At 38.5% G+C, this 12,643-nt stretch overlaps 1 protein-coding gene across 1 annotated transcript in view; it reads left to right on the top strand.

The window, feature by feature from the left end:
• The window catches only part of FBN1 (fibrillin 1), a 228,619-nt gene that overhangs the window by 136,146 nt on the left and 79,830 nt on the right, over positions 1-12,643 (top strand). Inside the window, exons 15-22 of the mRNA XM_021693975.2 lie at positions 368-490; positions 1,546-1,698; positions 5,535-5,588; positions 7,170-7,295; positions 9,533-9,658; positions 10,148-10,267; positions 10,486-10,623; positions 11,452-11,502. Coding sequence (XP_021549650.1) covers positions 368-490; positions 1,546-1,698; positions 5,535-5,588; positions 7,170-7,295; positions 9,533-9,658; positions 10,148-10,267; positions 10,486-10,623; positions 11,452-11,502 — 891 coding nt within the window. The remainder of the gene's footprint in view (positions 1-367; positions 491-1,545; positions 1,699-5,534; positions 5,589-7,169; positions 7,296-9,532; positions 9,659-10,147; positions 10,268-10,485; positions 10,624-11,451; positions 11,503-12,643) is intronic.

Here is a 12,643-nt window from a genome sequence, read left to right as displayed (position 1 = left end):
GACAGTCCTGTTAGAATTGCCATGTGAAATGTTCAACAAGATCCTTTGTCTGTTAGCTGTCACTTTCCTTCTTCTTCCAGTTCTGTTTTTGCTTTTGTGATTCTTATTTTGGATAAAAAGACCTCAGGAGAATATGATTGAAATAGCTTCTTCTGTGGTTAAAAAAAAAAAAAAGCTCATGTAGTTTATGTCAATTTTTGTTCTTCTATCAAAGGACAATGAAATGCGTCTCATTAAGCTTTTATTGTTGGTGCTGCATATTCTTTTCTATCTTCCCCATTTTCAAGTGTTGTAAAAGAATTGTAAGCATGTTTTGGTTTCATAGAAACGTCACTCCATTTTTAATAAGTGCTTTTCCCCACCACAGATATTAATGAGTGTGAAACACCTGGGATCTGCATGAATGGGCGCTGTGTCAACACTGATGGTTCCTACAGATGTGAATGCTTTCCTGGACTGGCCGTGGGTCTGGATGGACGTGTGTGTGTTGGTAAGATAAAGCCGTGACTACATGTGTGCTAGAGATCCACCCTCTGTCGACCAATAAATTCCACCAATAACAAATGCACTCTACTGTAACAGACAGGACAGAATATTTGTGGGGGAACAAACCAGCAATATCAGTTCTCTTCTTGCATAAATCGGATATTAATCTAAGATGAGCTGAGATAAATGAAAACCAGGGGAATCCCTACCTCTTCTTCCCCTTTTCTTTTCTAATCATGTCGATGTCCTCAATTTTCTCCAATTCTCCCTTCTGGATAATGGTCTTTGAAATTGGCCTCTATATGCTCATTATCTCATAGTGAACATTTTCATATAGGGAATTAAATGTCCTAAGGGAAGCATAGAATGCAAAGGAGGATATGGATAATCAAGAACTTTATGTAATATTTTTATGTGGCTTTATAAGAAGTTTAAAATTTGTTGAGAAATAGATATTAATTTTATCCAAATTATTTTTAAGAAAGGTAGTCAATAAACCTTTGAATTGGGCATAGCTGGAAACTCCCTCCCTGCTGGTAAAGACGACACTACCTAGTAGACCAATGTCTACAGACTTATATAATGAAGCATTTATAAATTAAACTTCCTCTTCTTCGAAAGTACATCTAATTCAGACATTCAGTAATTGCATGTTTATTTTGAGGTAGGCCACACTTCTTAAGAAAGATCTTATTTATCATAGGGTGAGAGTCACTGGTCATCCATCATTCATTTAACCTGTATTAAGTGCCTGCTCTGTACAGGTCTGGGAAAGATAAAAATGAATGAGATAGATTCTCAGCACTTAAGAATCTCACAGTTGGGTAAACCATGGTAGTCTCTAGAAAACAGAAAGACTCTGGGAATTGGTTTCCAGTTCTTGGAAGCTGAATGTAGTTTGTTTTGTTTTGTCTTTTTCTGTTGAAATCTAAGACCAGAGGCATCTTCTGTGAGTTAGAATAGGGACGATGGCTAAATAAAGGCAGCTTCAACTTTGACCTGGGGAGTTCTCATCTGTTTGAAGTGATAGTGTGATGACAGATCCTTCTTCCTGTTTAGACACACACATGCGGAGCACATGCTATGGTGGATACAAGAGAGGCCAGTGTGTCAAACCCTTGTTTGGTGCCGTTACAAAATCTGAATGCTGTTGTGCCAACACTGAGTATGCATTTGGGGAACCTTGCCAACCGTGTCCTGCACAGAATTCAGGTATGTGGTGTCATGGGGATGCCCTCGTACTACTAGCCTCCCGCCTCCGTCTGCAGTCTTTGCATTTATGGAAGTCACAGGGAGAGATGATGTTATGCTCTCCAGATACATCATATACCTTCCTGGGATCTTGGCAGGACTACTCAGGGTCTGATCACACATTACTCATCCAATCCTAATGGTCATTGGGAATCGACAGCATGTTTGGAACCCCCATCCCAACTCCTCCACCTTAATAATACTCATGCTCTTTGGAATTCATGCAGCTTGCCTTGTTTTCTAAAGTAGTTTCACAATGTTTGCATTTTGCAGGAACTATTAGAAAAGCAGAATTTTACAGAGTGTAAAAGTAAATAATTTTCAGATTACCTGAATATTTCCAGCTTTTTACCAAAAGGCCGTGTGTGAATTTTGTTCAAATCCCTCATGTTGATTTAGGTGTGCTTCTCCTAAATGATTTTATTCAACCCTAGGGAAAAAGTATTTTTCTCAATTTGAAGTGACATGGCATAATGAAAAGAAAACTGGTTGGTGAGTCAGAATTCTTCCCAGCCACCGGCAGACAAATTACTTAATTGGGGGGGGGGGTTCAGTTCATTGTAGGTTTTTGTTTATTTAGGAATTTTGCTCACCTACTTTCAAAAGGATTTGAGATGGCTTACAGTAGTAAACAATTATAAAATAGAATAATATGGAAAAGGAATCCTTAGTTTTCTCATCTATAAAATGAATTATCTTAGGTAATCCAGAAGATCCTCTCCAGGTGTAAATTGTTTCTATCTGTAAGGCAAAAATAGTTTATTGAAACTAAAGCAATAAACTGTCAACATTTGGAAACTTGGGAGTTTCCTTTCAGTGTTCTAAAATAGAGTTAGATCTAATATTGAAAACATGTAGTTCTGATTGGTTGGTTTACATCTAGGATCCAATTAGTTCATTTCTGGCCTAGATACAATCAATTAAAGATTAACTTACAATTTTTAAACATTTGACATTTTGAAAGTGATGATAGTTGAAATTAGAGAGTTAGAAATTAAAATATGAGAACTTAGAGAAAGTTAAATGGAAGTCTTTAAAAGAAATGAGGGATGCCGGTTGAAGAGGAAAGCTTTATTCTGGCTGATTAATTTCACAAATTACCATTTTGTATATGATTACCGATTAGTTCAATTCATGCTCACAACAATACTTCAATTTTATAATGTCAAATATAATCCTATCCGACAAAGATACCTTCATGTAACTTTATAGTCGTATATCATCAATACTATCCTTTTGTATGTTACTTTAACTTTTCAAAGTACTTTTCTTATACTTTTGTTATGCACTTTGAATTTACAAGACAGATGAGTATCATGAAAACTGGCACATGAGAGTATAGGTGATTTGTTTACATCTTCAGTAAGTGGAAAACCCAAAACTTAGAATCTAGGACCCTTGGTGCATAGAGTTCTTTGTTTTTACATTTTCTTCTGGACCAAGTGCATCCAAAGAATTCTTATGATACCTCAGAAAAGAAGTAATCTTATAAAAAGATGACTAAAAGAGACCAGATTTCTTTAAGCAATAAAGCTGAAGGAGGGTTAAATTTGAAGCCCAGCCCCACTAGCTTCTGTTTTGTATTTGAATGCACTTGCACAGAAGAGGTCCACCTGTGGACGTGGTTTCATTCCATTTGGTTTCTCTGCCTCTTTGGTAGATGAAAATGCCAAATCATGAAGGATCTAAGTGTAGAGTATCCCTTATTTCAGGAAAGAGGGGAGATTTTAAGAGGTACTGAAAATATTCAGAAGATTCCTTCTTTAGCCAATCTAATGAGAAACTCCAACCCCATCACATCTAAAGTCCATCTCTGTGCTCTGGAAGGAGGCCAAGGGAGCTATCTATGAAGATACTTCTCCCTGGCTGCTGAACATTTACTCCTTGCAAGAATCAGTCAGTTAAACACACTGAAGTGTAAGTATTAGGAATTTTCTCATATGTCCCCATACCCGTGTCTCTGTGGCACAACAGTGAATTAGCTCAGCAGCACCCTCCATTTATTAAATGTATGAGCTGTGCGAGGAGCTGCGTTGAGCACTTTCCATGTTCTCTTGTGAAATCCTTATAAGTGTCATGTGAGTTGGGTATTCTTGTCTCCAGTTTATAGAAGGGGAAACTAACAGAGGGAAAGGGCTTGCTCCCAATAAGCATTGTCATCAGCATTCAAACCAATGCTGACCCGAATTCACTGACTGCAGAGGATAGTCTAGGACCAGATTCTACCCAAATGGAAAAGAACAGTGACAATAATTTGCTTCCACTTAGGCCAGGCATCAACTAATTCAGCACTAACTGTAAAACTGCTTTCTGCGAAACTGGCATGATATTGTCTTTCCTACTTTGTTGCTTACAGTACTTCAAAAATGTTTTAATTAATTGCTGATGTGAGAGAATAATGACAATGCATTTCTTTTTGCTTCTAGTCCCAGGCTTTCAAACACACACAATGGCAACCACTTTCCCAGTTGTTCCTTTTATGGTCCCATTTAGCAGGATTTAAAAATTAAGGGATTTCACCACTTTTCTCAAATTTACATTTGCACGAAGGCAGAGGCTCTGAGGGATTCAAACTTCCTTTTTTTTTTTAAATCTGTGTAACTCCTTTTCATTCACTGTCATCAGGAATACAGTTTTCTAGCATGCAGAAGTGTAAGAGCTATTTGATTCTTAGCAGTGAGGTGTGGTTGGCCTCAGTAAAAAGGCCTGTTCCTAATATCCAGTTCCCTTGCCACTTAAGCACAAATGATTTGCATTTGACCATGAGACTCTGTGGTTGCCAGAAACTGTGGGCAACTAAGGGGACACTTTAGTTTGTTTTGGATAAAGTGTGATTCCCGTTAGTTCTCCATTTTCATCATTCACTCTTTTTTTTTTTTCAAAGATTTTATTTATTTATTTGAGACAGAGAATGAGAGAGAGCACATGAGAGGGGGGAGGGTCAGAGGGAGAAGCAGACTCCCCGCCGAGCAGGGAGCCCGATGCGGGACTCGATCCAGGGACTCCAGGATCATGACCTGAGCCGAAGGCAGTCGCTCAACCGACTGAGCCACCCAGGCGCCCCCATCATTCACTCTTACGTTTGCCTAAATATTGTTGGAATCGTATGTGAAACATTGCATCAGTTTTAGGAAATAGAAATCTGATTCCATCAGAATTTGGGAACATATTCTGTATAACTTGATTTCTTATTAAGATCTCAGTTTTAACATTATGCAATACTTTGCCTATGGATTTATCATATAGAATGAATCTAGTATCCTGATGAATATGAACTTTAAAAATACACTTAAATGCAAAGGCAGATACTTTTGTTTTTCTTCTGAGTGGAGGCTAGAGAATTTGCAGAGAGAAATGAGAAAATGTTAAGAACTTGATTGTATTAAAAAAAAAGACTGTTCACACTAAGAAACAAAATTATTCCCAAGACGGTGGGAGAAAGTTTTATTAACAGTTAAGAAACCACATTTTAACAGGCGCATTTCACTGTAAGTGTAAAGTGTTCCCTGGTGAACAAAATCAAATTGTAGGAAAAACACCTTTTCCAAAAGCGCTTTGCACAAGGAATTGCTATAAAACGTGCCTATGTTCTTTAAGGTCATTTTCCACAGTGATGCGGAACTTTTAAAATGGGAGCTGGGTGTACCAGTGACTCCCTCGGGAGATGCCTCCTTTTTTTGTTACCACTTTATTTCGGCTCCACTCACTTAGGAGGAAATGATGTGTGCAAAGCCAAGTACAGGATCGACCTGTCCTCCAAACAAGGGAATCATTTACTATCTGTTAATTTATTGCAGCGGAATATCAAGCGCTCTGCAGCAGTGGGCCAGGAATGACATCAGCAGGCAGTGGTAAGGACTTGTTTGAAATTCACTTCCTTCAGCATGTGCAGAAGCTGCAGTACTGGGCATGGGCATTCCTGTGGGTTTCCAGTTGATCCCTTTACACCAGACCAGAGGAGGTCTGACCCCTTCTCTGGCCATCACTGCATTATGTACCTGGGACCCCTAGAGGCCCCCAGGGGCAGAGCAACTATGGTACACTGTGTCCTGGGATTGCTGGGTTTGGGTGTGGGGCTTGGTACTGAAGGGGTGGGTGCTCCCCTGGGGCGGTCGATGGAGGACTGCAGATGAGATGCAATGACTGTGGCATCTCGTTCATGAGAAAGAGGCAGTCTGGTCCTCCTTCGACTCTTCCACAATCAAGTACAGTTCAGGGTTATGGGCTCAGTTGAATTGTTATCCATTCACATTTTGAATGATTTCCTGACTGCCAAGTATTGGGTCCGTATAAGATGTCAGTAGGGAGCTATCTTATATTTTGTAGCAAGCAGTGATAGCAATTAACTGAGTTGGAAGAGAATGAAATATTTAAGTGTAGGGCTTAGAACTAGAGAAATATTGGTACCATAAAAGAATTAAAGTTAAAAGGGAGAGTTGGAACAAGTGTAAAAATAGATTTTATTAATATAAAACTAAATGATTCAATTCAGGACAGTTCTAGAAAAAAAGTCGGAATGATTGTCAGTTCATTCTCATGATTAATTTCATCATTATGTGTGGATGAAGGTGGAGAAGAGATATTTGGGGGAAAGAGGAGTAGTAAAGAAATTTATAATGAATAAAGAGTTAGTGGGGAATAAATAAAGTTGTGATAGGGACCCAGAGAAGGAAAAACATGTTAACCCTGACTTATAGAAGATTTGAGACTAGCCATTCACTGATTGTCATTCTGCATCACCCTTGACCATAGAGCTCTCCTCAGTCTGTGGGCACACAGCAGAGGGAGGACCCAGCCTCATCTGGGCTGAGCAGCAGAAGCTTTTCCAGACCAGGTGGTGTTTGAATGGGCTTTGGACCAATGAATAGGCCTGGCTCCAGACATTCCTGACACAGAGCAAAAGGGCATTGTATGTTCATGGAAGAATGAGAAATTTAAAGTAAATAAACAGTTCATATTTTAATTTAATCTTGACGATAGTATTGAACCTACAAAAATTTGAACCATGAGAATGACACAGTCATCTTATTTTTAAGATAAGTCTGATGGCACTGTGGAAGGTACCTTAAAGAGGGATAGGCTGGAGGCAGGGAGACTGGTTGTAGGGACTGGGGCTCTGTGGTGATCTACTTTTCCATCTTGATGTTTGATCCAGAAGAAGACCAGGGGTTCTCCTTCAGCCTGATTAAGGATTGGTAATCTTGTAGTTCCAGCTCAAATGCCAAGTTCCTCTCAAGGACTGGTGGAAGGAAGATTTGAGTCAGAACATCTTGTAGTAAGAAACAGCGATCAAGCTTTCTCATCTAAGTGAAACTTTATTTTACCAGGTTCTAAAGTTGTTACATTTCTTGTAATGTTATTTTTTTTTTGACAGTTCTTTGACCTTTACTTTAGAATGTTATTGATACTGAACCTTTTTTCTGGTGGTGCAGATATAAATGAATGTGCTCTAGATCCAGATATCTGTCCAAATGGAATTTGTGAAAATCTCCGTGGGACCTACAAATGCATATGCAATTCAGGATATGAAGTGGATTCAACTGGGAAAAACTGTGTTGGTAAGAAGTTTCACCTGTTTCCTAAGACATCTCATGCATCATGCATTCTTTCTTTGTTGCTTGGAGGAAACTGCTTTCACGTAGCCTAAAGGACTGGGCAAATGAATGGCCTTCACTTTGGGTGTCAGCATGACACATACATGTCTTGATTAAAATTTACATACCTGAATCCTGGTAATTTATAAGTAGTCATGTGTCATGTTCACTCCAAAAAAGAGAAGCTCCTTAGATGTATAAAATACAGATTGTGAGCCATTCTCATGTGTCTACAAAGGCATCCCTATTTTTACCGAGAGAAGCAACTCTTCTCCCAACCATTTATTAGGTTTAATCAAAGAAAACCCAGCTTATTTTCAGTAATAACTGTTCTCTGTTAAGTTTAGCAAACACCATATTTTTTTAAAGATTTTATTTATTTATTAGAGAGAGAGAGCGTGAGAGAGAGCAAGCACGTGTCAGGGGGTAGGAGGGCTGAGGGAGAGGGAGAAGCAGGCTCCCCGCTGATTGGGAAGCCCTAAGATCAGGATGCAGGGCTCCATCCCAGGAATCTGGGATCATGACCTGAGCCCAGATGCTTAACCAACTGAGCCACCCAGGTGCCCCAAGCAAACACCATATTTGATGCTTTAACAAACATTAATGAAAGTACCAGCCAGTAAGTAAACAAAACAAAACAAAACAACAACAAAACTTTGGGAATAAAATGATCAACATAGGCACCATTATTTTTTTTCAACTTTCTCCAGTTGCCTAGTACTTTCTGAAACATACTGTCCATTCTGTAGTGCAGTGATACACTGACTTTTGAGAAATGAATTCTTCCTCTCTCACACCCTTAATTTTAAGGCTTCTTTTTTGGGAGCATAGTTGTGATTTGATTGCACATGGTATTTTCAAACTAGATTAAACTCAAAACAAGTTCTACTATTTCATTTTTCTGTAAGAGCCTCTTCTCTTCGGCAGACGAAAATCATCATTTATCTGAACAGGCCCAGAAGGACACAAAGATGTTTTAGCTTCATCCACAAATCACCCCATTTGAAGCAAAAGGGAGAGTTTGGGAGGCAATAGGGATTCTTCCTTCAATGCATTAGTATGTACTCCAAAGTTGAACTGATTATCATCAGGTCAGAAGTATGTTCGTATTCCAGATTATGTTTAGAAATATAAAGTGAGGAATCAAAGATCCACCACAGCCATAGGATTCCAGGTAGTGGCTATTTTTTATCTTAATCATCAATTCCTCACTTTAAGGTTCCAGATCCTTGTGACATCATCAAAGTTTAAGGATTGTAATATTGACTCTTTTGGGAAGCGTTAGCATTCCCTATATCATTTTGAGAGAATTCTCACCGTGTTGTTTCCTCATATAGTAATATAACTCTATACTTAATTTTCCACATTTTAAGTACTTTATAAGTATACTGCTAATTTAAATATATTTACTACTGTGAACCTAAGCAGCTCTCCAGTGCTGAATTTGTGTATCCTTTATTTTAGGGCTACTAGATTGTCAAATAATGATCTAAACAGAATTTCACGATGTGTAAAAAACTCCTTGTGGACATAAAGCCTCTTCTGTGGGTTGTGTAATATACTTTAGCCCAACTGTATGTAACAAGCTGTTGAAGTTCCACACTTTCTGAATTACCTAAGTAACACATATCAAAACTTAGATTTTGCATCAGACAGACCTATTATTCACCTGAAAGTAAGGAGTTTTTCTGGACTCTCTGAATCTCAAGTCTGAAATTCCTTGTGAGAATTATAAACTCTACAGATCGCTTCATACCCTGTAAACACAACTGGAGGCCATTTCAGTTATTCTAAAGAAGAAACACGCATCCTGGAACTAACACATATCCAAGATGGGCCATACTTTCTAAATATTTGTTTAGTTCCTTAAATCAGTAGGATTAGTTCTTTTAATTCTGACACAACGAACAGTTATATGAAGATTAATGATTTCCAGCAAATCCAGGTGTCTTCCTGTTAAGGCAAGTGAATTGCATAGTATCTGGTGACTTTAGACTTTGTAGACACCTAGTAAAAATAATCAGATGAAGCCCTTATTTTCTTCAAGTTAGGTAAGTTAGGCAAAAACCAATGGTAGGGGAGTTGTGCCTGTTTGCTTGAGTTAATCATATCATATGACCTTAAATCTTAACCTGAAAAAACAGAGAAATTGCATGCAAGGAATGAGCTCCTCCAAAAGTTCATGTTTGTTGATTTTCCAGATATTAATGAATGTGTATTGAACAGTCTACTTTGTGACAATGGACAATGTAGAAACACTCCGGGAAGTTTTGTCTGTACCTGCCCCAAGGGATTTATCTACAAACCTGACCTAAAAACCTGTGAAGGTAAATTGTGTTTTTCTTCTTATATTACGTACTTTACTGTCTTTTCGTATGCTACTGAAAAACCATGAGAATAAGTTAGAGTCACCTCTATTTTAGACACGTATGTCATTGTAATTGAGATTCTGTGGTCCTAAATGACACTTGCATGCGCTTTGGAAGATACTGATGGTACTTAGCTACAGTTGGCATTTTATTTGCCATCACTTGAAAGATGAAGAAAATATCACATAGTTAGTAATTCGGAGATCACATTTCATGTTTGCTCCAGATTTTCTGAATAAAGAGATTCAACCGTATGCCAGATTCTGTGCTAGAGGGATATATGCTCAAGTATTAGTTTTGACATTCCATCTAGTCTAGAAAGAAATCTATCTAGGCCAGCTCTATATCTAATAAAGAATATGTGGTAGCAATTGAGGCCAAAATTTAAATATCCTTTCATGAGCAAGACTAGTTTTTAGCAGTAATGTGGACCTGTTTTTGTTTCAGACATTGATGAATGTGAATCAAGTCCTTGCATTAATGGAGTCTGCAAGAACAGCCCGGGCTCTTTTATTTGTGAATGTTCTTCTGAAAGTACTCTGGATCCAACAAAAACTATCTGCATAGGTATTTATCTTGCTGATCAGTACTGTATTTAATGTCCACTTTTAATGCGAAAGAGTTTATTGCAAAATAGTTTAAGTATGGATGAACAAAATTTTATTTTGTTTCAACATTATCACTTGCTTCACGTGTCATTCTTGCTGTAATTCCAATGCGCGTTTGAATTTTTTATATAGATTCTATTAAGTATCTATTAAACATCTTCTCCTACTTCCCTGCAGAAACCATCAAAGGCACTTGCTGGCAGACTGTCATCGATGGGCGGTGTGAGATCAACATCAACGGAGCCACCTTAAAGTCCCAGTGCTGTTCGTCCCTTGGTGCTGCCTGGGGGAGCCCGTGCACCCTATGCCAAGTTGGTAAGAGAGACAGGCACTGTGGCTTTGGGCCCATCCCACTGGTCACTTTGCTTAGAAAGGGGAAACCCAGTACTTCGTTTATTTAGGTTCATCTAGGAATTCTAGATTTAATTCTGATGACCTTGATGAAACATATTGCTGAATAGGGAACAAAGAGAAGTGTCAAGGACAGTAATTTCATGTGATTTGGTGATTGGGTTATTGTTTTCTACCCTGGTGTTGCTTTCCTAGATCAGCAACTCCTGTGGGCTCTCTTGGAACCTCATGATCAGGGGTCCTGAGCTTTTTATAGGCACAGATTATCTTCCAAAAAATGGACTGATGTAAAGGAACCAGTATTCATGACTTAACTTCTAAATCTGTTGCAAAACTGAGGTTTGAGAGCTTTGCTGATGATTTTGTTGATTCAATGTTTGGGTATATGAATATATAGTCTGGATGCTGCAGGGCAGGAGATCTTCAAATTCTAGACTTTATTTTCCATGTCCATGTTATAGGATTCAGCCATATTATATGATTCCTATTTTAGAGCTGATAGCAAAAGAGAGATCTAGCCAATTTCCTTCTTAGTCATCCCCTTAGCATGATCTTTAGGGGAACTTTGGGTCTTTCAGGACCTCTCAGAGGAATTGAGCTTAATTCAAGGAGACATTTCGTTCTTCTTCTTCATCTGTGCAATCGCAGAAACCCGTTGTCATCTTAGACTTATTCATAGCCACAAAATCTAATTCATGTCCAGGTCCTCTTTTGTGTTTCTTATACCATGTCGTACAAAGTCTGGATATTGTTATCTCAAATTTGTTTTTTGTTTGTTTGTTCTTTTTACAGATCCCATATGTGGCAAAGGCTATTCAAGAATTAAAGGAACACAGTGTGAAGGTATTTATGTGTATTTATAAGCCATAAATTTTGGTGTGCATGAAGAATGCCTGTGTGCACTTGGATTGGATAGAGTTGTCATGTAACTTCTCAGTGAGACATATGCAGCAGAGAGGGAAATAATGAGGACTGCAGAACATAACAGATGTTAATTTCACAAGCATATATATGCTGTTGCCAGTGTTGAATCACTATGGCCACAGCGCAGGGTGATTGAAAATGGCTGACCATGGTTTCGAGCGACTGCACTTTCAAAATACTGTCAGGAAGAGGAAAATGGAAGTTTCCAATGAGGCTGTAAAATTTGCATTTTTTTCTTGGTTTGTCCTGGCTTGTGTGTATTTGTTTGTTTGTTTCTTGGTCATGGAAGATTCAGAAGGACATACTCTATTGTCTCATTTTTGAAAGTCTACGTGGATTCTCTCCAGTTTGTTGTGATTCTTTCTCACGGAGTCCCAGATAGACGTAGGTCAGGGTGACTAACACAACCTGACATGACACAGCAGCTGAAAAATTTTAAAAACAGCAATTAGTCCCATATGTGGAATGAAATGAAGTTTTTTTTTCCCCTGCTAAAATAAAGAGGAACACTACAACCCCCACCCAAGGTCTTGCTTTCCAAATGATGACTGAATCCTTTGGCCTTTCTCTGGTCCAGACCCACTGTTAATAACTTATCTGACCTCAGCAGCACATTTTGGTGTACAAGTGGCCAGAACAAAAAACGCAAAAAGGTAAATTTCCCCCTCCCCACTTACATCTCTCAGAAGGAAAGATTTCAAATATTTTCTTTTTCAACATCCGTGGCTTGGAAAGTTATTTTTTTCCAAATAGAGACACAGTATGCTAATACCCCCCTTTTTTTGGCATTGGCAAGTGCCTTTCTTTGAATTAACTTGATGGTGAATATTTTTCCAAATTAAGTGCAGAGAACACACTACTTTCTATTAAGCAAACTGGGAGGGACTGGTACATTTGAGAGTGAGTGGGTGAATGATGAATGAATGAACATGAGTATCTTTTGACTCTCCCTAACTCAAGCTGGGGCCACCAAGGCTTTGACAAACAGTCTGAGACTGTTGCTGAGTTAAAACTAATTTTACACTTTCTGGGGACATTTCAACATTTCTCAGAAGACACT

This window comes from Neomonachus schauinslandi, chromosome 9 (assembly GCF_002201575.2).
Source record: "Neomonachus schauinslandi chromosome 9, ASM220157v2, whole genome shotgun sequence".
NCBI classification, from domain to species: Eukaryota; Metazoa; Chordata; class Mammalia; order Carnivora; family Phocidae; genus Neomonachus; species Neomonachus schauinslandi.
The sequence above is the reverse complement of the archived record's forward strand: the minus strand, read 5'-3'. Positions and strand labels throughout refer to the sequence as shown.